The sequence below is a fragment of the Nelumbo nucifera genome, chromosome 2 (genome assembly GCF_055504915.1).
Source record: "Nelumbo nucifera cultivar China Antique chromosome 2, China Antique-T2T, whole genome shotgun sequence".
NCBI lineage: Eukaryota > Viridiplantae > Streptophyta > Magnoliopsida > Proteales > Nelumbonaceae > Nelumbo > Nelumbo nucifera.
The window spans coordinates 47,286,724-47,311,467 of record NC_142650.1 but is presented as its reverse complement, the minus strand read 5'-3'; the positions used below and the strand labels follow the sequence as shown (position 1 = coordinate 47,311,467).

The 24,744-nt window shown below is 42.1% G+C and overlaps 1 protein-coding gene across 2 annotated transcripts; it reads right to left on the bottom strand.

The window, feature by feature from the left end:
* Positions 1-22,031: 22,031 nt before the first annotated feature.
* On the bottom strand, positions 22,032-23,599 carry LOC104602523 (uncharacterized). Of its 2 annotated transcripts, XM_010266247.2 has the most exons (3): positions 22,925-23,598; positions 22,579-22,728; positions 22,032-22,244 (listed from the first exon to the last, which is right to left on the bottom strand). In XM_010266247.2, exons 1-3 carry the CDS (start codon positions 23,444-23,446, stop codon positions 22,197-22,199), a joined length of 720 nt encoding a protein of 239 aa, XP_010264549.1. In that variant the 5' UTR covers positions 23,447-23,598; the 3' UTR covers positions 22,032-22,196. The 2 variants fall into 2 exon arrangements, with proteins under 2 accessions (XP_010264549.1, XP_088755393.1); XM_088899267.1 differs by lacking the exon at positions 22,032-22,244 and having other exon boundaries at positions 22,256-22,728; positions 22,925-23,599.
* Positions 23,600-24,744: the final 1,145 nt, after the last annotated feature.

Genomic DNA, 24,744 nt, shown 5'->3' with positions numbered 1-24,744 from the left:
AGGGGCAGTGAACCCCTAATCCAATCAACTTGGGCTCATTTTGGGCCTAACATTTACACAAATGATCGTTGGATTCAACCAGCCTATGAAGATTCAAGGATAATGAACTTATATAAGATAAACTCTATTTGGTAATCAGCTCTGTAATGGTTTCTTACACTTAACCTCTCGGCCCATAATCATCAAAACATTGCCTACAGGGAATGACTTCTTCCTTAACTGCAAAATGCAGTGTCACCCTCTTTGCTCAGATTGATCCCAAGATTATCACATTTTTGCAAACCTTTTAATGTAGCATATAAATACATTTTGCAAATCAAATTTTAAATACGGTATTCATCAAAGAGAGTGTAAACCCCGATATTCACTTTGTCTGACAAAGGGGTCGATCCTATTATTATAATCACCCATTTAGGGAATTTCCTAAATTGCCTTAACATACCTAAATATTTGACTCTTGATGGATTTCACTAGTTGGCATGTCAAAGATAGTTCAGTCCAAAATCTAATGTAGTATCATAATCAAGTATGAGGTTAAGTGCAATTTTTCAGTTTGCCCATCTACCTCCAAGGTCCATGGCATAACTAGAAATTGGCCTAGCTTCTATGTTTTTTCTAAACACCCACTACCTGTTCTTAAGGTCTAACCCTAGCAATTGAGATAGGCAACTCCACCAATTCGGCAGCACACTAATGTTAGCCTTGTCAGATAAACTCTCTAAGTCAATCCAATGGTGAGAACATTCTAAACTAACACGAGTTTCATAAGTGTCTAGTTTAAGGAACAATTTACAGAAACATACCAATTTAAACATAAGACAACGTACTTTATTCATTTACTGATAAATGTTTGTGTACATCAATATGATTGGAGCTAAGGGCATACATTATCTAACGCAAAATGTTTTTCTTTTTTGGTGAAGCTAATGCCATTGTTTTGGAATCCTTCCTAATGTTAATAGGCAATTGCATCTGATGATAGAAAATTTGAAGCATTGCTCAAGAGGTACAAGTGTATCTGATTCGCATAGGGGTTTGGTATATTTTTGGCATCCTCTAAAGGTTGTGAATTACAAGGTCAACATTGATGGAGATAATAAAGAAAATAAAAATAGCTTTGGAGTGATTATCAGAAACAATGAAGGGTTTTGTATTGTTGCATGCATTGGCTCAACTTTTGTCTCCTTAGTGCTTCAGGCAAAAGCCATTGCTGTAAGACCAAGGAATTGATCTTGCTTGAATGGCTGAAATTACCAAATGCATTGTTGAACCTAACTACCAATTGTTGGTCAAAGCTATCAATGGAAAGATTCAAGATGATGTTGTTGACATTTTGCTTATTTTGAAAGATATTTTTTGTCTCGTTGTAAACTTAGACCTTACATTTAGCATTGTTAGCAAATGTTGTAGTGTTATGACTCACAAACTTGCCTAACGTGGTATGCAGGAGAGTGGTATTTTTGGTTTTCATTGTGCTGAGTGGATTGCTAATTTGTATAACCACACTAGGTTTATTTAGATTGTCTTTTTGTTTCTCTTTTAGTTATTAATATATATTTCTGAACTTACCAAACAAAAATTAGGAGATTTGTACATAATTTCTTCACCAATGAGTTTCTAGAGTAGATCAACCAATGGATTAGGATGACAACATTTTTATGCCCCGTTCGATTTCGGTAAGTCACTTACCCGGGTAAATGCATTTACATGGGTAAATGTTTTCCAGGAAAGACTTACCAGGTAAGTGCATTTACCCATGTTCTTTTATTTCCCATGTAAATAAGGCAATGACAATCTTAACCATAAATTTCCATTATTAAAGAGGCATTTTTGTTCCATCCAAGTATTAGCAACTTTCCCCTAGATGGAAAAGTTAATTTACCCACCTAGGAGATGGATATCACTTACCCGGGTAAGTGGTACCTAAGAAATAAACTTTCATAGGTCCCCACATAAATCTAAAAAATGAACATGGATTTTTGGTCAATAGGAATCAAAATCCCATTGACCAACTCCCCCCCCCCTCTCAAAATCCAAAAAAAGAACACCCCCTTAATAAAACCTATGGGGTCTAAAGGGAGTTGTGTGGTCACAATCCATTCCTATGTCATAAAATTCCACATACAAGCATTTTGCTTTTTTATATTTGGAACTGGTAACAGATTTGAATCCCGCAGTTTTGTGTAGTGCTCTCTCACTTGGGTTTGTGTTTCATTGGTATTTCAATGTCCAACATTTTTAGATATAGTGCCATTTATACTCAAAACTCCAATGCAACGTTTTGAAATAAATTTTTACTGGTAGGAGTAATTTGCTAAATGGGAATATTGTGATTATTGTTACTTGTTAGCATTTTCTAAGAAATTTTGTTTGGATACAATCATTTGAGCTTGTGTTTGAAATTTGTATAGGTATGGTAATATTAAATGACTCCTATACAAGTATACAACATCCGAAGTTTGTGAGTGGCCAAAAACCATCCATGACAAATTAATAAACAACATTTGCGATCATCTAAGTTGAAAGAGAGAGACTGGAATATGTAGGCCTAGCACTTATTGGGTAGATTAAAAGCATCTTCACAAACTCCCCATAACACTTTGGATGCTCAAGATTCAATTTGACCTACATTAGCAAGATAGCAGTGATTAGTTTGTTCTTGTAAGATGGCTAGGATTGGTTAATTTTAAGGTGGTTTCACATCAATTGGATTCCAACAAATAATAATCAAATGCAATTGATTCATCACCACTAAATATTCAAGGTTATTTAAGTCAGATAATCTCCTAATTAAACAACTAGTGTGTAAGGGGATGGACTTATATACCATGATTGATTATGAATTTATGATAACACAGGATAGGGGTGACATTATTACAGGGAAACCGTGGTCACTAAGAAATGGTTGACCATGATCAGCTCATCTGTAGATATCTTATTCGAGAATTATGGGCCATATAGTCCCCAAATGCTAAGATGTAGACAAACACTTAAGCTATGGAACAAAAATAAACTATGGAGCCGTAACACAAAAAGTAAGGCCCCCAAACGACAAAAACACCATACACGTGTGTGAAACAAGCAAAACGCATTCCGCAGGCGACATGTGATAGGATAACATAGGTGAAACACCTTTTTTTTTGTAAAAAAAATATCATACTAAAGGAGAAACAGAGTAATTATAGAAAGGGCGGTGAAATCAGCCAATTTGCTAGCCAAGGGGGAATCGCATCAGTATAAACACTTGTTTCTGATAGCCCCTTTTTTGCAAGGTTGTGAGCTAGAAAATTGTTTTCCCGCCTAGAAAAAGAAAAAGAACAATCCAAGTCTTTACATTCATCCAGAATATCATTACAAAAAAAGAAAGCATTAGGAGCTTCAGTAGGATTCTTTGAGACCAGAGCCTGTACTAAGGTTTTACTATCGCTTTCAATCACAAAAGGACCCCTGCTGATGGCCTTTGCTAGTTTAACTCCTTGCAGACAGGCGTAGGCTTTTGCTTGAAGAGAAGAAACTGCAATTGAGGGACCTAAAATGATGTCTTCAAAAAGACCCAAATGGTTTCTAGCCACCACTCCAAAAGCTACTTTTCCCTTACTCAAAAATCTGCCATCTACGCTTAACTTCAAAACATTCGGCTCTGGGGTTGCCACAAAAAAGCTGACCAATCTTCTTCAGGCACTTGCAAAGTACCTGGTCATTTTTTTATTAAAAACTTCTTCCTTTCCTTCCAGGCCCTGTTAAGACACAAAAGATTTTTGTAGGGGTTAGGCACTTCATTATCAAAGACACATTTATTCCTACTTTTCCAAATTATCCACAACAATAAAACTGAGTAGTTTAACAACTCTTCTCTTTTGTCCTTCAACTGTTTGCAGAATCCAATCCATCCTGAGAACCACCTATTGAATTCATTTGGAGTTGTATCTGCGTTGTAACAAAAAATAGAATCAAACCATATACTCTTAGCATGGTTACATTTGAACAACACGTGCATAACTGATTCTGGCTCTTTTGCACAGATAGGGTAGGTTGTGGATTGAGTCAGCTTTCTTTTTGCTAGGTTCATTCTAATAGTTATTGCATTCCACATGCATCTCCATATGAAATATTTAATTTTGGGATCTATTTTTAGCTTCCACAACACCTTTAGGTTTCTTTGCTTTGGATGTAGGCTCTGTTGAGTGGTTGAGTTGTAGAAAGGGATTCAAACCTTTCCCTGCTTGCTATGAAGTAAGCTGATTTAATAGTGAATTTCTCAGAAGAGTTTCCTTTCCAAACTAATCTTCCCTCCCAGTTTCCTGAAGCTAGGGGGATTTTTTTTTATTTGGTTTTCCATTTCTTTGGTGAAACTGGCCCTAAAGTGGTAGAGTTCCAGCATCTTCTTTCCTGGTCTATTAGGTCTTTGACCCAGATGGGGCCATTGTTTCCGGGGTCAAGGCCCATTAATCTTAAACCTGGATTAGCCAAGGGTCGTTCCAGATCCTAACCTTCTCTCCTGATTTGACTTCCCAAAAAGCTCCTTTTTTTAAGATCTCTTTCCCAGCTAAGATGCTTTGCCCATGAACCCTTATGAGGAAAATTATCATTTAGGAAAAATTTCCCTTTTATGTATCTTGCTTGGATAACTCTACCCCATAAATTTTGATCTTTAATGCAAAATCTCCATGCATGTTTGACCAGGAGGGTCTTGTTGAAATAGTGTGGATCTTTGAAACCTAGCCCTCCATCATTTTTGTTTCTGCTTATTGTGTCCTAATTGACCCAATTAATTTTCTTCTTTTCTAGGGAACCCCACCAAAATTTCCTTTGGGCTTTTGCCATGTCATCACAAAAGGATTTTAGAATAAAAAAGCATGACATAGTGTAATTTGGGATGGCAGCTATGACAGATTTTAGAAGGACTTCCTTTCCTCCATTTGACAAGAGTAATTCATGCCATTTAGAAGTCTTGGATTGGATCTTCCTTATCGGACAATGAAGAGCATTTTCTTTGATTTGCCAATTGTTGTAGGCAATCCTAGATATATTCCTGGGTGATCTACTTCTTTTATGTTTAGTCTTCTAGCCATAATCTTTTGAAGTCTTAGGCGAAGATTTTTACTAAAAAAACCTCATATTTTGGGAAATTTACCTGTTGACCAGAAGACATTTCATAAAGTTAGGTTGCCTCCAACAAATATTGACTTTTAGATCAGTTTGCCCTCGTGAAGATGTAGCTATCATCTACAAAAAAGATGTGGGAAATTACTGGGCATTCCCTGTTTAGTTTCACTCCATATATTCTTTGCTGCGAAACAAGGTGATGAAGGTATGATGAGAGAGCTTCAAACACAAAAAGGAATAAATAAGGGGATAAAGGGTCTCCTTGTCTGATTCCCCTTTCTGGGTGGAAGATTCTGCCCGGTGCTTCATTTATCTGAATTTTATACGACACTATTGAGATGCATTCCATGATCCAATCAACCCATTTGTCTCCAAAACCAAGCTTTTTGAGCACCTTTTCTAGGAAACTCCATTCTACTCTATCATAGGCCTTGCTCATGTCTAATTTGATTGTCATCTAGGCTTTTTTACCCCTGCATTTACTCATATAGTCAATGATTTCATGGGCAATAAGTACGTTATCATGTATTTGTCTGCTTGGGATGAAAGCACTTTGGTTTTCACCGATGATTTTGTGCAGCAGAGGTTTGATCCTATTTACTAGGATCTTTGCTATGATCTTATAACTGGTGTTGTAGAGACTGATGGGTCTGAAATGACTTGTTTCAATCGGATGTTTAACTTTAGGGATTAGGGCTATGAAGGTCTTGTTTATGTCTTTGTTTAGGTGGGTAGAACTGAAGAAGTCTGAGATGGCTTTGCACAGATCAGGCCTTACAATTTCCTAATTTTTTTGGAAAAAAATGTTCTTAAATCCACCAGGAACTTTAAGATGTGCCATCTGGAAGAGGGCTTCTTTAATTTCTTCCTCCTCAAAATCCCTCTTTAGCCACCTGCTCCCTTCTTTAGAAATTTTCTTGTCCACCCTCTCCAAGATCTCATCCGGAGTCTAGGTATTTGAGGATTTGAAAATGCTTTCGAAATGATGGTTTAGTACTTCTTCTATTTGGTTCTCCCCCTTAACCCAAACCCCTAGTTCCTTCTCCAGACTTAAAATTCTATTCCTCCTTCTTTTCAAAGTTTAGGCATAAAAAACTTTGTATTTTTGTCTCCATGATGGAGCCAATTCACTCGGGATTTTTGAGCCCACATTTGTTCCTCCCTAGATAACCAAATTTCCAACTCATATTCCAAGTTTTTGATCTTAGCCTCATTCCTTTAGCTTCTCTGGTTCAGCTCAGTTTCTAGGGCTTTTTTCAGTCTTTCAATTGTTTTGGACATTCCCAAAAATCAACCTATTCCAAAGTTTAAGCTTTTGTTGCAGCCTTTCCAGATTCTTATGGAAGTTGACTTCTGGTGACCCAGAAGATTGTTCACTCCAACTATTTTGAATAGTTTCTTTGAAATTCTCATGGGTTAGCTACATTTGTTCCATTCTAAATGGTCTATTCCTTTGGCTCATTATATCCTCAGTGTTTACCAGGATCAAATAATGGTCTGATCCTAGAGAGAATAAGACTTTGGCTTGGGCTTCTTTGAAAGAGTTTCTCCACAATTGGTTATAGACTGCCCTGTCTAGTTTTGCTTCTATTTCTTCTTTTCCTTCTCTCTTATTTGACTAAGTGAATTTTAGGCCACTACTTCTGATTTTAGAAAGACCACAATTCTTACAGAAGTTTTTTTTTTGGGTTAAATAGGTGAGGTTGCAAGGGTTCCCTCCTTCCTTTTCCTCTTTGTTGAAAATCATGTTGAAATCACCACAGCAAAGCCATGGCCCCTTCACTAAAGTAGCTAAAAGGCTCAATTTTTTCAGAAAAGTTTTTCTTTTATGTTTCTTTGGCTCCCCATAGATGAAAGTACAGTACCAGATGGTTCCTTTATCTACACAGAATTTAGCATGGATAAAATTGTTATCTGCAAACAGAATTTTACTGATGGTTTCCTCTTTCCAGAAGAGTGCTAGATCCCCTTTCAAACCCTCTGCATCACTTCCCCACCAGGACCAGTCCTTTAGGAAACTAAGTTTTTTTTTTTTTTTTTTTTTTAACAGTTTAGGAGGGACTGTTTGGTTTCCATAAGGAAGATAATATCCGGTTTTATTTTATTTTTGGTGTCCTTTAGAGCTTGAATTGTTAGTGGAGACCCAATTCCTTGACACTAGTTGATGGTTCTCATTGGATTCTTGAGCCCTGTTCTGAGACAATACCCCCCAACCCACTTATTTTCCTTATAACCCATATGAAAAGACATAGATGATTGATGAGGTCTCCTTTTGTTCTTCTGATTCTACTAAATTTTTCCCCTAAAATTTGTTTCTTGTGAGATTACTAGATAGCTAATGTTGTTTCAAACCCAGGGTTTTTTTCTTGTGTCTTTTTCTCTAAGCCATTACAATACTTTTCTTTCGGGCTTTTTTCTTTATCCCCAAAGTTTATTTTTTCCTTTTTTTCCTTTTCCTACTATCCCCTTTTTCGGAGAACTTCCTTTCCTTCACTTCTAGTTTCCAAATTTGATTTTTTTTTATTTTCTTTTTTCCTTTTAATTACAAAACAGAAAGCAAGCAATTTATTGTAAAAAATGGGGCAAATTGTAGACATGTTGCTATGAAAAGAAAGAAAAGAGGTTTGTAGTAAACTTACCTCCTCCTCCTGGCCTGTTAAGATGTTTCGGTTCAAGCTTCTAGTGCTCTCTGGCGCAAGTTCTTCCTCTGGGTCCATTTCTTTAAATTTATTTTTCGAAACCTGCTCATCTTCCATGGCCATTGGTTCGACTTCAGCCCTGTCTCGCCCTAATTTGAGCAAACTCTCCATGCTGATATGATCTTGGTTTAGGGTGAACTTAGAGGGCTCATCGCATGTCGGGTCGGGTACTAGTCTTCACAGCTCTGGCTTAAACTTTCTGATTGGGTAATTTTTGCCTGTTTCTCTCTTGCCCCGAGAGCCACATTCTCCAACTGCTCTTCAGGTTGGATTTCTCTGATAATAATACTCAAACTTTTCCATTTTTCTCCACCATGAGTTGGATAGCCACATCAACTTGTTCGTTGGCATATTTGATGCTTTTCCCTTTTTTTTGCTCGAATCGCTTCCCTAGTCAATAAATTGCTCACGTCAGCCTGACTTGAAGTTTGGATTTGACTGCTATTGAAGTCATCGCCGCCCCAATCCCACCTACCACCATCGGTCAGCCGCTTGACATTTTTGTCGTCTTCCAATCTGTCATCCCTTGTCGTACTTTCTTCTCTGGTCAACTTCCTCCAACTGTCTTTCCCGGCTGGTGAGAGCGTTACATGGAAGGTGAGATTTTGGTTTGTTTCAGCTCTAATCCTATCTTGGAAAAGTTTCCTTCTTACTAGCAAGTTTGGAGGTTGGGGGCTCGCTCTTTTTTCCACCCTTTCCAGTGAGACATTTTGATCATGCAGATGGAGATTCACCACTTCCCTTTCTGCTACATTTGTCAGTGTTGCATGTTCACCGACATTGCCTCTTCCAGCTTGGCCGAAGCTTTTCTCCCTATTAATGACTTTGAAATTGTCCTGTTCTGGACTTGCTCTCCGCCAATCTCCGTAATAGCTATTACCCCTCTGCCTATCTATAGATTGTTCAGCCAGTCTGTCTGTGAGTTGCTCCACGAATTGTTCCTCTGAACTTTTGTACAATTGTTGTCTCTCTGACCTATAACTCCACATTTACTGCAAAACAATGGGAGCCTCTCATATTGGAACGAAAACCTTGAGAATAATATTTTGGAATCTGATGGTGCGCAATTCGGCCGGTCTTAGCTTTCAACGACCTTGCCTCTGAACTGAGCAGCAGGGAACCTGAAACGGAGAAGATGAGGAAGCTCCAGGGGGAACCCGGTGTAAAGGCTCCGAAGCTCAAGTTAGAATTCTTCAAAGGCGAGATAAAACCAGATAGCGCAAAGTTTGCATACCATGTTCTTGGGGGGCAGAAGCCTTTTATAACCACCTCGCGCACTCACTCCTAGGCTTCTATCAGGTCGGGTATGATTACTTCCGTGCTTCTGCCAATTCGGGTGTCATCACCTCTGCTGGGGCAGAACCGCCGCTGCTCTTTTTGTCGGAGCCGTCTCTATAACTGGAGATGGCGGTGGCAGGTGACGGTGGCAGATGGCCGTTGAAGTGTGGCTGTCAAGCGTCAGATCCCAAGTCAGTCAGGTGCGCCGCCCCTGGATACGGATTCCTTCGGTGTCAGGTACAGTGTTCTAGAGGCGAAGTGCTGGAGCGGTGTGCGAGGCGAAGTCTTGAGTTCGAATAGGGGAGTGTCCTGAACTGCCATGAGGCGGGCCAGTTCGGGTCACTGCTTTGTGTGGCTCGAGGTTAAAGGGAAAGTTCGGGCTCCTCGTAGGGAGTTCGAGCTCTTAGTAGGGAGGTCGGGCTCCTCGTAGGGAGTTCGGGCTCCTCGAAGGGAGTTCGGGCTCCTCGAAAGGAGTTCGGTCTCCTCGAGGGGAGTTCGGACTGCTGGTTTCTTCCCTTTGGTGTTTCCACCCTGGGTACGTTGCTTTAAGTGCCGAGCTACTTGTTTTTTGCCACGTGGCGCGATTGCGAGGTCAGGCCAAATCTTCCTTCATCAATTGCCCCCCACTCCTCGTGCTAAGGGTCTTGCCCTGGCACGGGGAGTTCGCGAGGTGTCAAGTAGATTTGCCCTGACCTTTGGATCTTGGTTCTGATGGCGCGAGGTGCGTTGTCAGGGTTCCTTGGGTTTCTTCGAGCGTCCAAAAGGCGGGAAGCGTGCCGGCCTACCTAGGCGCCGATAGATGTGACAGCGCACGCTTTATTTCAAAATTTCAAAAAAGCGTGCCACTTGGGAGGCGCGATAGCAGGCGTCTTTTAAAATTTGAAAAAACGTGGCGCTGCCGCTTTTGTTGAGGAGACGTGCGCTGGTGTTCCGTCAGTTTCGAAAAGACATGCGCCGGTGCCCTGTCAGTTTCAGAAAGACGTGCGCCAATCACGTCTCGGTCTCAAGGGACGTGCAGTCGGTGCGGCTGTGGGCCGTCGGATTGGCTTTGATCTAAGCCGTTGCTTTACGATCACTGTGAGTATAAATAGCGGCGGGGGGGGGGACCCCAGTCGCTGTCACTTCTGTGTTTCTCTTGAGGTCACGTCTGAGTTTCAGCTCGCATCTAGTTCGCATCCAGGTTTCTTCAACTCGCGTTCAAGGTGTTCTGCTCGTCCGAGCTCCTGTGGTCTACAACCTTTTTCCGGGTGAGTACTTTCCTAGATCCCATCTCACTCCCCGATGTCTAGCTTGGATAGATCAGATAGTCCTTCCAGCGGGTCTGATGCAGGTTCTACGAACCGAGTTGCATCCCCTAACAACCCTAGCGAGCCGGAGGTAGAGCTCGAGGAAGAGTTCGAACTCGTAGGCCGAGGCACTTCGGGCAGTTTGGCGTCCACCTCTCGTCGGGGTCGGATGTTAGACAAGTTTGGTCCTTCGACCATGACGCCCGAGGGGATTCAATCCCTCATTACCTACTATAACTTGCCTGGGGAGTACGCCTATTTCATACCTTCGGGTAGCTTTCCTTGGGAACACGGTCCTGATGAGATCGTGATATTCTGGGAGTATCTCGCCGCGGGGCTGCAATTGCCTTTTCATCCCCTCCTTGTCGAAGTCTTGAACCACTTCGGCGTGACGGTCGACCAGCTTGACCAGAACTCCATTCGAAATTTGGTGGGGACAATCTCCTTATTTTGCGAAGAGAGCTTTCCTTTGGACTTGGAGATTTTTTCTTCAATCTTGATGCTTAAGAAGCAAGCTGGTCCCCTCCCCGGGCGTAGGCGGGCATACAACCTGTCTCCTCGCCCGGGCTTTAAGCTTTTACATGAACTCCACAACAAGGTCTCAGCATGGAAGCGGGACTATTTCGGGGTGCGAAGTGTGCTGGGGTGGCCGTTTCAGACCGGGTGGGGGATGGCTGCTTCTGACTCCGGGGTCACGCTTGACAAAGAGACGGCGAAGGGCCTCCATTAGTGGGCGCGGCTTGGGCTGAAGTGTCAACAGTATCTGACGGAGGCCAAGCTCATTGCAGCCGGCCTGAGATCGGGTAGGTTCTTTACTTAGAGATTCTGTCTTGCTATTTTTCTTGCTTTTTACTGATGGCGAACTTCTTTTCGCAGGTGTGATGGATTCTCGAGGGACCTGGGGTGGGCACTTGTTTTAAGGCATGAAGAGGAGAAAGCGGGTTGCCAAGCGAACTCGCGCCGAGATGCCCCAGGATGTGGAGCCCGAGGTGCCGGACTATCCGCCAGAAGATCTGCCCAGGGAGCCCGAGATGGTTCCTCCAATGCAGGAGCCGGCAGGGGGCCCTTATGCTGAGACTACTTACACAGGGGCTCCTACATACTCCGGGTCTGCTCATACGCGAGCTGAGCCTTCGGGTTCGGGGGCCCCGGGGGATTTTAGGAGTGTGCTGTCGCCGACCCATGCTCTTCAAAAGAGTAAGGAGGCTATTTTCCCCAAGGAGGTCGCGGCGTGGACTGATCTCCCTCTACATCAAGTGGCCTGACATGCCGTTACCCATGCCATGGTGGTAAGTGTTCTCCCTTTTTTAGAGCTCTTTGGCTTTCGTTTTGTTGGTTCTTTTGATCACTCAGTTCCTTTTGGTAGGTGAATTCTTCTATTCATGCCTTGGCGGCTCAGGTGGAGAGGAGCTCGAGGCAGGAGCGAGCTGTCGAAGAGGCTCATCGCGCTGCCGAGGAGGCTGCTCGTGTTTCCCGGATCAGGCAGGCGAGGTCTCAGAGAGATGCCGAGGCCATGGGAGTGGTGGTGAAACACATGGTGGACTTGAGGCTGGATCTACAGCATCAGGTCGAGTACCTTCAGGAGGACATCAGGGAGAGGACGCAGATCTTTTCTCAAGGTATCAAAGAAGCCAAGAAGAAAGGTGTCAATGAGTACATTGCTTCGCCGGGCTTTGATGATCTGATGGTGGATTCATACAGGAGGGGTTTTAAACTAAGCCGATGGATGATCCGGAATACGTACCCCGAGCTCGATATTAGCACCATATCCACTTCGCGCATAACTCAGGAGATGGCCAATGCTACTGACGGTGTGCCAGACTCCGAGGGCGAGGCGGGGCCTTCGGGTATTGTTGAAGTGTCTTCTAATAATGAAGAAGTAGCTCCGGGCTTGTAATTTTTTTTTTTTTTTAAATGTACTACCTTACTTTGAAATGGAATGACTTTTGGTTAAGTGTTGGTTGTTCTTTCTCCCGAACTGAGCATATTTTGCCGAACTAATCATACGTCCGATTTGTTTTCTGTCCGGGCTACAACACTCGCGCGGCCTGTTTTGGTGGTGATTTTATCCACTTTGCTTGCCGGTCAATAGGTAGTATCGCCTTAGGTTGACGATGTTCCATGCTCGGGGTACTTGCTTACCCTCTAAGGTTTCGAGCTCGTATGCCCCCCCGAGTGCTTTCTTTACTCTGTAGGGTCCTTCCCAATTTGGTTCGAGTTTTCCCATGCCGGGTTCGGGTACCATGATCTTACGGAGAACTAGCTCGCCGACGCGGAAGCTCCTCTTCTTTACTCTAGCGTTATAGTACCGAGCTACCTTTTGCTGGTAGGCCGCAGTTCAGATGTGCGCGAGGTCTCTTACCTCATCCAGTAGGTCAAGGTTGGTGCGTAACTCGTCTCTGTTTGTCTGCTTGTCGTATGCTTCTAGTCGCAGTGTAGGTACTTTGATTTCCGCCAGAATTACCGCTTCGGTGCCGTAGGTGAGGTTAAAGGGGGTCTCTCCCGTAGCAGTTTTTTCCGTGGTTCGGAGAGCCCACAAGACAGTTGGTAGCTCGTCCGCCCACAACCCTTTAGCTCGGTCTAGTCGTGCTTTCGGTCCGCAGAGGATGACTCTGTTCATTACCATACTTTGGCATTATTCTTGGAACTTGATATCCTCGAACTGTTTGCCGTTGTCGGAGATCAGTACTCGAGGTAGCCCGAAGCGACATACTATGTTCTTCCAAAAGAAGTTCTGTATGTTTCGGGCTGTAACTGTTGCCAGGGGTTCAGCTTCTACCCACTTTGTGAAGTAATCTATTGCCACCACTAGGAACTTTCTCCCACCTGTTGCTGGCGGGAATGGCCCCAAAAGGTCGATGCCCCATTGTGCAAAAGGCCTTGGACTGGTGAGGTACTTGAGGTCGGCAGCAGGCTAATGGTGGATATTGGCATGCTTCTGACACTTATCGCATTTTTTGACGAGCTCGACGGCCTCTGCCTTCATCGTTGGCCAGTAGTATCCTTGTCGAAGTGCCTTTTGAGCGAGGGCTCTGCTCCTCAGGTGTCCGCCGCACAAGCCTTCATGAGTGTCGCGGAGTACAAGCTTGGCTTCGGTGGGTCGCAAACAACGCAGGTAGGGGAGCGTGTAGGATCGTTGGTACAACCGTTCACCTATTATGACGTATTTGGCTATCTGGCGCTGCACCCTCTTGGCTGCATTGCGGTCCGCAGGGAGGGTTCCATCTAGCAGGAAGCTCGCGAGTGGGTCGATCCAGCTTGGCTCTGCTTCAAGGACGGGAGTGACCTCTTCTGTCCCATCGAGAATGCTGGGCCGAGGTAAGTCCTCTATGTACACAGTTCTCATGGCGTTGTGACTCATGCTGGCTAGGGCGTCGGCCTCAGTGTTCTCTGACCTCGGGATTTGCCTGATGAAGTGTGACTGGAAGTTGAGCAGAGCCTCCTTTACTTTTGCCAAGTATGCAATCATAGTGAGCTCGCGTGCTTCGTACTCGCCTGTAACTTGGTTAACCACGAGCTAGGAATCACTGCAGATAACTACGTGCTTTGCTCCGACCTTGTGTGCTAGGTTCAGCCCGGCTATCAGTGCCTCGTACTCCGCCTCGTTGTTGGATGCCGCGAACTCAAAGCGTAGTGCGTATTCCAATTTTGTTCCGTTCGGGCCGCGTAGCACTATTCCAGCCCCGCTGCCCTGCTGGTTCGAGGAGCCATCTACGTGAAGGATCCAGGGCTCCTCATCCCATTTCGCATTTGGCCTAACCAGGAGAGATGCTACACTGGTTGCTACTTCACGGGGTTCGAACTCTATTGGCTTGGGAGCTCTGAGCTCGTCCGAACTGGGGATCTCGGGCTCGACTAGCTCAGGGGCTTCGAGGCTAAACGTGCACTCGGCAATAAAATCTGCCAAGGCTTGGGCCTTAATAGCAGTTCTTGGCTTGTACTGGAGGTCATACTCGCTGAGTTCGATGGCCCATTTCGTCAGTCGACCGGAAACCTCGGGTTTGAGTAAAACTTGCCTCAAAGGTTTGTCAGTTAGGACGATGACGGTGTGAGCCTGGAAGTACGGGCAGATTTTCCGAGCTGCTATCACCAGTGCGTATGCAAGCTTTTCTATCTGCGGATACCTTGTCTCTCCTCCCTGCAAAATTTTACTAACATAATAGATGGGTCGCTGGACCCGGTCTGCTTCTTTTATTAGTACCGAACTGACCACCTCGTCGCTTGCCGAGAGGTACAGTTCTAAGACTTCGCCCTGCTCGGGCCGAGCTAAGGTTGGCACACTAGCGAGGTAACTTTTTAGCTCGTCAAACGCGAGCTGGCAGTCTTGGGTACATTCGAACCCTTTGCCTTTGATTGCTTTGAAGAAGGGTAGGCAGCGGTCTGCTGATTTAGACATGAAGCGACTTAGAGCGGCTATGCGGCCGTTTAGCCTCTGAACTTCTTTTACTTTCCGGGGTGGTTTCATATCTAGGATGACTTTTATCTTGTCCGGGTTGGCCTCAATACCACGCCGGTTGACAATGTACCCTAGGAATTTGCCCGAGGTAACACCGAAGACACATTTGTTAGGGTTCAGCTTCATGCTAAATTGACGCAGGATTTGGAAGACAGAATATAAGTCTTGTATTAGTTCTTGTGAAAACTGTGTCTTGACGACCATGTCGTCTACATAACATTCTATCTTCGTGCCAATTAAGGGCCGAAACAACCTATTTACAAGTCTTTGGAAGGTTGCCCCGGCATTTTTTAATCCGAAGGGCATGACCTTGTAGCAGTATAGGCCGAACTCGATTATGAAGCTAGTTTTTTCATCATCGGACTGGTCCATCCTGATTTGGTTGTAGCTTGAGTAGGCGTCTAGGAAGCTTAGCAACTCATGTCCCGAGGTCACGTCCACTAGGCGGTCAATACTGGAGAGGGGGAAGCAATCTTTCGGGCAAGCTCGGTTCAGGTCGGTGTAGTCGACGCACATGCGCCACTTGCCGTTTGCCTTTTTCACCAGCACTAGGTTGGCTACCCAGCTCGGATAATGGACTTCCCATGAAGTCTGCTACGAGGAGCTTCTCGACCTCCTCATTGACCGCCCTCCAGCGCTCTGGGGATAAGTTGCGTTTCTTATGTCTAACGGGTCTGACTACAGGGTCAGTATTAAGTTTGTGAGTTACCAGGCCGGGGCTAATACCAGGCATGTCGGCCGCAGACCAGGCAAAAATATCTAAATTTTGAAGTAAAAAACTCACCAGTTCGATTCGTATGGGTTCCTCGACGGAAGCACCGATTTGTAGTGTGCGAGCTGGGTCTGTAGCCGAAGTCGGGATTGCGACCGTTTCTTCTGTGGGTGAAGCTCGTTCCTCGAGGGGTCAGCTCGAGTCAAAAGCTCAGAAGTTCAAACTCGACTACCTTTGGTTACAGGTCTCTCGAGCAACCGAGGTCTTTCTCAATTGTCGAGGTGCCAAACCTCTAGGTCTTCCTCAATTGTTGAAGTGTCGAGCTAAGGTTTCCCTAGTAGGAGAGGTGTCAAGCTGATGTCTCCCTTAGTTGATAAGGTGTCAAGCTAAGTTCACCCTCAGTTGTCGAGGTGCTGAGATGAGATCTCCCTCAGTAACCGAGGTGACACCCTATGTACACACTCAATTAGGCTCGTGCGACCTTTGATTATAGGTCTCCTTAGCAGCCGTGGTGTTGAACCAAGGTCTCCCTCAGCTGCTGAAGTGTCGAGTTGAGGTCTTACTTAGTTGGCGAGGTACCGAACTGAGGTCTCTCTCAGTTGTCGAGGTGCTGAGCCGAGGTCTCCCTCAGTAGTCAAGGTGTTGTCTAGCTCGAGCTCGATTCGAATTAGTGACTTGAGCTCGAGCTCAGAATTTTGAGCTCGACTACCTTTGATTGCAGGTCCCCTAGTAGTCGAGATGCTGAGATGAGGTCTCCCTCAATTGGAGAGAGAGTAGTATTCTTATAAATTATAAGGAGAGAGAGAGAGAGTTGATAGGAGAGAGTGGCATTCTTGTAATTTGTAAGGAGAGAGAGAGAGTTGATAGGAGAGAGTGACATTCTTGTAATTTGTAAGGAGAGAGAGAGAGTTGATAGGAGAGAGTGGCATTCTTGTAATTTGTAAGGGGAGAGAGAGAATTGGTAGGAGAGAGTGGCATTCTTGTAATTTGTAAGGAAAAAAAGCAAAAGAGAGAGAGAGAGTGGCATTCTTATAATTTGAAAGAAAAAAAGCAAGAGAGAGAGAGTTGGTAGGAGAGAGTGGCCTTTTTGTAATTTGAAAGAAAAGAAAAAACAAAAGAGAGAGAGAGAGAGAATTGGTAGAGAGTGGAATTCTTGTAATTTGAAAGGAAAAAAAAGCAAAATTTAATGTTAAATTCCATTTCTTGCCTTTTCAGGCACATTCCAACTTAATATGTTTATATTGATATGGATAATAGGTATACAAATCCTTTCTTTTCTATTCCAGCAAGTTGAACTACATAAAAGCCTAAATGTATTCAAAATCAGTCGAGGGGGAACTCCAATTTCTTACCTATTGTTTGCTAATGGACTCTACAATTCTCCCTAATTCTTTGACAAAAAAGGTGGAACAAATCCAAAGGAATTTTTGGTGGGGGTACTGAAGAAAGAAAAACCATGCACACCATTCCATGGGAGAAACTTTGTAGACCTAGGAACGAATATGGCATAAACTTTAGAAAAATGAAGGAATATTTAACTTGGCCCTGTTTTCAATACAAATTGGGAGGATGTTTGATGGGGAAATAGGTCTATGGAAGCAGGCATTGAAAGAAAAATAAATCCTTGTTTTATGCACAGAGGTGTGCCTCAGATTCCAAATGGTGGAAACATGTGGTTTAATTGCCTAAAGACGCTTAGAATAAATCTGATTTGGCAAGTTAAAGATGGCGGAAAGATCTACACAACAAACCCACGGATTCCCACACTAAATGGAGGCATCCCACACTTCAAGGAAGAAGTTAACCCAGATATGGTTCCTAAGACTGTTAATCAACTATTAACAGCCTCGGGGAATTGGGACATCCTAAGACTACAAGAGTAGGAGTGCATACATATCTCACATGTCGCAAACAATTATCTCCTCTCATTTAAATAAGCACCTTCTTTTTATGGAAGGCTTTGAGACATGGTTCCTATGATGTAAAATCAGGGTATAAATTCTTCACCACTCAACAGTCATCCACTGCAAATCAATACTGACGAGAGATAAACTTTATTTTCTAAATGATCAAGACAAAAAAAAAATGCGGTATTTGTGAATTAGCACTAGCAGTTGAGACATGGGAACACTTGTTCTTCTCATACCATTGTGCCCGGGCTGTGTGGATAGCTGCTCAGTTGAGACATGTGAACCCAGAACTGATTTCAGTTTATAGAGGAATGGAAATCAAGTAAACTGTCCCAATTTTCGAAAAGAGAACAGGATATTACGATGGAAAATTTTTTTATTTTGTTCAGACTGATATGGGACATGAGGAATGAGAGGGCTAACCTCTGTTATATAGCCTTATTACCAAAAAATTAAAAAACATAAAGCTTCATGCGAATGACACGCTAGCATAGGTGAGGGGTAAAAGAGTAATTATAATCAATATTCTTTTAATTAAAAATGCAAACAAGGGACTGGGTGAGAGATAACGTGTCACTTGTATAGAAAGCCCCCAAACAGCCCAAGTTGTTTTTTTTTTCAAATAGCCGAAGTTTCTCCATACTTGGGAAAATCATGTCATAATGGCATCATGCTTATGTCAATAGAAAATAAAATTTTCAAATTTGGCTCCAGATAGAACATAATATTTTCTAGTTTTCAAAAATTGAAGGAATTGTAGGTTCTAGAACCATGGATTGGTGGTTCTAAATTAAATCACAAACCACTTCAAAACAAGACTAGTGATGATTCCAAAATCAATTGAAAAAACAAACACACCACTTTATGATGTTTTGACTTAGCAATTATACAATCAGCCCTTTAATATATCATCATTATAAAATTAATATGCAGAATATTGGGATTATTTGAGTCATTATGTAATTAATTACTGTTAATGTCATATCATTTTTTTTTTTTTTAATTTTGACTAGAGGCTAATTTCAAGAGCCCAAATCTACTGAAAGCAAAAAACCATGTACACACCATGAGAGAACGGTATAGTTGTACATCAAAAATTAATCTCTCTTCTATTTGTATATTAAAATCATGGAGAGATTTTCAATATACAACTGGATGCTGTGTATGCACGATTTTTACTTTCCTATTTGAAATTTGGACTTGCTCCTCACAGAGCGTATCTCACTCCAATCTCATAGCACACTGGAGAGATGTTCCTAATAAATGGCTGCAACGACGTGCTGCAGTGAAGTTTGGCGTGAAGCGTGCTATGTGAGAGCATATCCGAATTCTTTTAATTTTAATTTCAAAACCTTAAAATGGGATATGGGAATTTATAATTGTAAAAAAAAAAAAAATCAAGTAGGATATTTACAATTTATGGAATGTGTCAATGGTTGGCATAGCCACCACAGATAACGTTATGACTTGTGACACAGGTAGCATGTCATCTGTCCGAGTCACTTTTTCCCCCTTTAGTGCCCAATTATCTATTGTTATTCCCAGGTGAAGCAAATGAAGAATGCAGATTCTTTTCCACATCCACATGGGTATCAACTCTCACTCAGAACGTATTGTCCACCTCAACAAGGGTTTAAGGGGCCAGAAAGAGAAAGAACATAAAGGCTAAAGCTAATGCAATAACAAAGCCACGTTTCCTCTAGAAAATGGGGTCGGTGGAGTAGAAGACTATGATCCATTTTGAATCTTGCCAATCGCAGGATTGAAATATTCCGATCCAAGTGCAATTCAACATGGATATGACATAGACCCTTCTTCATTGTAGATTTCCATCATCATCACTCCATACAAAGCAATTTCTTTGGATTGATCAGTTCGAACAGAAGGAAAAGGAAAGCCATCTTTTAGCTCCACAATGCAACCATTGGTCCATTCTTAGATAAATTGCCTTTAACCACCTTCTATACAAGTGTAGGACCACCCAAAATCCAAACCAAGCAAATGCTAATTAAAAAGAAAAAATTAAGGCCAATAAAATTACTCTCCAGTCTTTTGAAACGGATCCTCAAAAGTCAAATCAGTGTTGTGCCCCACCAGTTGGATTCTTTTTTCACGTGATATCTAGCTACGTGGACTTGATTCGGCCATATGATAGGAGACCAGTTGGAAATAGGGAGAAGTACCAATCAGCCTAGATCAGAATTTATTAGGCCCAAAGTATAAGGGAAATGCATCCTGACTGTGAATTGATGCTAAATTCATGGGCAGAATGTGATTTATAGGGGGAGAGAGCTAGTTGTAGGGGGTTAGAATTCAGAATTCTGCATCGGTGTTTTCGTACTTTTCCCTTGGAAATATCTGTGCCCATCTAGACAGCAGAACCGTGACTAGGACGCTGACTACGTACCCACCAGGGACATGAATGTTTGTGCATGCATAAAGTAGGTCAGTTTTAAGACTAAGGGCCTGGGCTTTGGAATACGGGGCCCATAATCTGCCATTTGTCCCATGTCTGGAGTATTGGAAGTTAGAACACGGCCACCGTCAAGATTCAGTCAGATGGAGTAATTCGATTATCAGTTAACACTAAAAATTGGCTTGTGCGAAGGTCTCTTACACTTGAGATGACAGTAGAGAGTAGAGAGAAGCTTTTCTTGAAGCGAGGCAATAGATCTTATACAAATAAAACCAAATCAGATGATTAGTCATCTAATGAAACTGATGCGAGGTATATTACGGTTTCGTTTGAAGCATGGTTTTTAAAATCGATCCAGAGACCGAATCGATCAGAGGTCCAGTTACTGGGTCAAACAATTCAATCATTTGAACCAAATGATCGACCTATTCTGATAAAAAATAAAAAATAAAAAAAAAACATTCAAAATCGTTCAAACATTAATCACCCGAGTCAGAGATTTGCTGACCAAAATCAACTGCTTTTAGAGAAAATTGGGTTTTGGAGAAAACTAGAACCAATCAACTGGCCGGTTTCCGGTTTTTCACTTCGACCATCCGATCCGGTTTTGAAAACCATGATTTGAAGTGAAACGACCTACGAACAGTGAACAATAATCGGAAATAGCAGGCTAGAATGAAGGAATTGCGATAAGATAAGAGAAATCTGGATCATAATAGGATTTATAGATACACCATACGTACATGCAGATATGAATGATGGTTAATGCCAAAAAATAATCGGAATTATTGCAGAAATGTTAGTTTTGCATGCAATTAAATAAGCCTGCCGTAGTTCCTCGGAAGACGGTTTTGATTTTCACAGTAGGGTTGTCAACCAACCAATCTGAGCCAAGTTTGGCCGAGATTGAATCAGCCTCCTGAACCAATTAATAGCTGGGTTGGGCTCATCTTGGACATGTGCTGACTGCGCAGGATAGACTCACTGAGTAGTGAGCAGTATAGAGTATACTATACGACACGCTCGTGCTCGACTTGCTTAATTAATTGCGCGCAGACCCCAACCCAAATAGTTGGACTGTTGGATTATAACCTTGGATGAGTTGAGCTGAGCTACGTTTGGGCTTGTTTAATTCGAAAATTTTCTCTTTTTTTTTTATGTTAAGATGATCCAAACCCAACAATAGTAGATTGTAAGATGGCAAAAGCGTAGGTACAGGGACAGAGAAAAAACTGTAAGCTGTAACCAGGGCCCATGACTAGCGATTTGAACTTGATTGAGTTGATTCAGATGATTAAAACCCACCACCGTTAAATGGGTCCTCCTATGATGGAGATTAGTTGGAGAGTTGGACGAAAACCCAGACTACAACTTGATAGCACCTATACATTTTCACTATATCACACTGACAGTTGGAAAAATAAAATGTTCCAACAATGTAACAACAGCTGGTGGGGACATGATGGGGGCCCAGGTTGTAACTATGCATCCTCTGTCCCTATAATCAACCATGCCCATCCATACGCTTATGACAATATCAGGAGCTGCCACCATTCAAACCAAACTAAAGCTGTATCTGGCACCTCCTTTTTACAATTAAAAACTATGTTCACATTTTAATTATAAAAAGAAGATAAAGTTATTAAAATAAGGAATGCCAAATACAACCTTAAGTCCACTGATCCCAGCCCAAATATATGCTCACGAACGATACAATATGAACTAGCACGGAACACCTACCAATTACGTATGAAACAGTAAATGATATTCAGTGGGTGTGTGGGTACAGAGTAGAGACTACAGAGACGTGGGGCATGGACGCATGGTTTAGATCAAGCTTGGTCTCTTGGACTTGGACAGACTGTAAGTCTGTAACTAAAATGGCGGTTTCTGATGATCTTGGCACATGAAGAATTGGAGAGAGTCATAGACACGAAATCTGAAATGGCAAGTCTACCCCTTGTAATTATCTTTGAAAATTCAATGCAATATAATATAAATATAGTGTGGACTGTGGACCACCACCAGCATCTTGATTCGGGACCATTCGGGCATGGATTGGACCAAATTGAAATTGTCATGTTTACCACGTGGGCGGTTTGGGTAGGGCCCACGGATCATGCATGAGTGAGTGAGTGACTTCAGTTCCGTTTCCATAATTCTACTAATTAAATGAAAAAAGTGCCAAAAAGGTTTACCCTTGCCTTGAGAATTGAGATATTTTCATGGTGATAAAGCACAAAAGTGTTTGATAATAATAAAGTGGGTACGACATCAAAAAGATCTACACAATTGGTGAGATATTTTCCAGATATTTCTGGTTCTGGCTCTCGTCATCTGAGTATCTTGTCGGCCGGTAGTGTTCTCTTCACGAAACGACCCTGCACCGAAATTATAAAGTCAATTTAACCTATAAAATGATGAAGATTAAATAAAAATGAAGAACTCCAATTGGAGGGTTCCCCACAAATGACGCGTCAGCATCTTTTTTCCACTTCGGATTGGAATCCAGAGACACCATTAACTGTATACCTGTATAGCTAGATCGCTAGCTAGCTTCTCCCAGAGAAACAAATCTGAAATTGGTTATAGAAGATGGTCTCACATGGTGCACCCCTCATTGAAATGTGAATTGTGAAATTAATGGTTCGACTCCATTCCACTCTGAACCAAAATACTTAAGAGAAAGAAAGAAAGAAAAAAGGACAAATTAACCTTGAGTCGGGGTCTCTTCTCTGCATTGAGTTTGCGCACTTGATATCTTATCTTCTTAGAGAAGAGCCTGTTCTGCCGCTTCTCCTTGTATCTAAGAACCCTGGCTTCTCTTCTTAATCTCTCTTCTTCCATTACAGGCACCTCTCCTATCTGTAATAAATAAGATGTATTGTTAATGGTCAAACAATAAAAGAAGTAGTACTAGTAACTCATTTAAGTCTGTGATGTCTAAAAGACAGACATCAGTTTTGGAAGTCAGTCCATTTTACTGTATAATTTTCTTGAAAATGAAATCAAAATAGAAGCATGAAAAATTTTCCTTTAGTTTTTGAATATGTATACGTACGAAGTTGTGGTTAACCATGGAAAGAGAAGTATCGTCGGCCCAAAGCGAACCCCTGTCTGACCATGCATCCAGAACATTCTGATAATTAAGATTCAGGTTCAAAGACATGAGTTTCTCCTCATCCTCCTCCCAAAGAACGACTGTTTCTCTTTTTATAACATTAGCGTAATGGCTTTGATCTTCGGAGAGTTCCGTAGAGTTGTTCGTCGTCCAGTGGCCTATCTCAACGTTGTCATCTTCAACTTCATCGTCATCACCTTCTTTGAGCTGTCCACGATCAGGGAATTCCGCCCAGTCCATGAAATCCCACTTAAAGTTATCATACAAATTCTGCCCTGCAAACTTCTCGTCGTCGTCCTCGGCATCTAAGATGTCTTCCAATTCGCCCATGATATTGTATCCTTCCCTGGTAAACGAGTGAACGGCTTTGCTTTCTGATGATTCTTCGGTAGCCGCAGCAGTGTCAGGCACTTGTTGTTCCTCCTGTTTTGGACTCCTCAAGAAAGAATTGTATCTTCCCATCTCTCTCTCTCTCTGTTACTTTGTGTCTGTGTATGTGCGAGTATGGGGTGTTCGTGTCTCTGTAGAGAAAATAGATGATATGATAGAGTTTGGTTAATCAATGGATGCGCCGTGGGAACTGGGAAAGTGAATGAGGTAAAAAACTTGCAAAAATATCGCGGCTTTTGGTAGAAAGAAGCATTTATCCAAGCCGGCACCTTATCCTTCACCTATTGGCTTCTTTCATAACCTACTTTGTGCTGATTGGCTAAAATTGTCGAGTCTGGTCTGGGTGCTGGTGGGAAATGGTGGGCCGTACTTGTTATTCAAATCGGGTTGTCACTTTTGAGACGAGAAGCGCCAAACAATCCATAAAGGCGGAGAGCGCGGAATTGAGATTTTCTGCCAACAAATACGTTCCGACCCTCTACCAACATCATCTCACACCACACATCTTACAATGAGACTGGACCCGCCATATATGAGATGTGCGGTGTAAGCTGACGTTGGTAGAGGGTTGGAACGTGTTTTATTACGAGGTAATCCGGACTCGCCAAAATGTGAATGACGTGTGTGGTGAAACCACCATTGAAATTACATAGACTTCAGCAGCGAGTTCGGCTTCTGAGTTCTGAGGAGATATTCCACATTCGAACACCTTTTACAGCCTCGTATTGAGAATATCTTAGTACTTATGTACTTTATTTTATGGGAAGATTTTCTCAAAGCTATGCAAAATAAGAGATTATTTGAACGGTGTGAACATGAACTTGCACTGACTGAAGCCGGTGAAGGGCAGTATTCCGAAAAATCTAATCCGATCCGATTATTCAACATGAAAATCCGAAAAGATTTCAATCGAATTTGAATCATATGGGATTTGGATCGGATTCGGACTTAATTTCATTTTGCTTTAGTCTTGAAAATAAAGAATAAATGTTTTATTTTTAACTTATTTATAATAAATAAATAAATAAATATATGAAATATTTAATTTATTATACATAATTTTTTGTATAATATAACATATGAAATTATTTATTTTTATATTTATATATAATTATATTAACTCCTTATTAAAATCAATAAATATTATAAAATGATAAGAGTTGATTTTTAACTAGATCAGATGGACTTAAAATCACATCCGATCCGTTTAACTAACTGGATATAAATTGTAAAATTTGATTTGGATGTAAACACATTATCCAAATACAAGATAATTGGGTTGGATGCGGAACTTTTGAAGTATGTTGGCAGCCCTAACTGAGGTGAGGAGAAGATACTCAATAAAACACAGATATGATCTCTGCTACCTT

Excerpts from the sequence above, each read along its gene's own strand:
- LOC104602523 (XM_088899267.1), bottom strand. The coding sequence starts at position 23,446 with ATGGGAAGATACAATTCTTTCTTGAGGAGTCCAAAACAGGAGGAACAA. Across the intron at positions 22,729-22,924 it reads CCATGGTTAACCACAACTTC|ATAGGAGAGGTGCCTGTAAT; the intron begins GTACGTATACAT and ends TATTTATTACAG.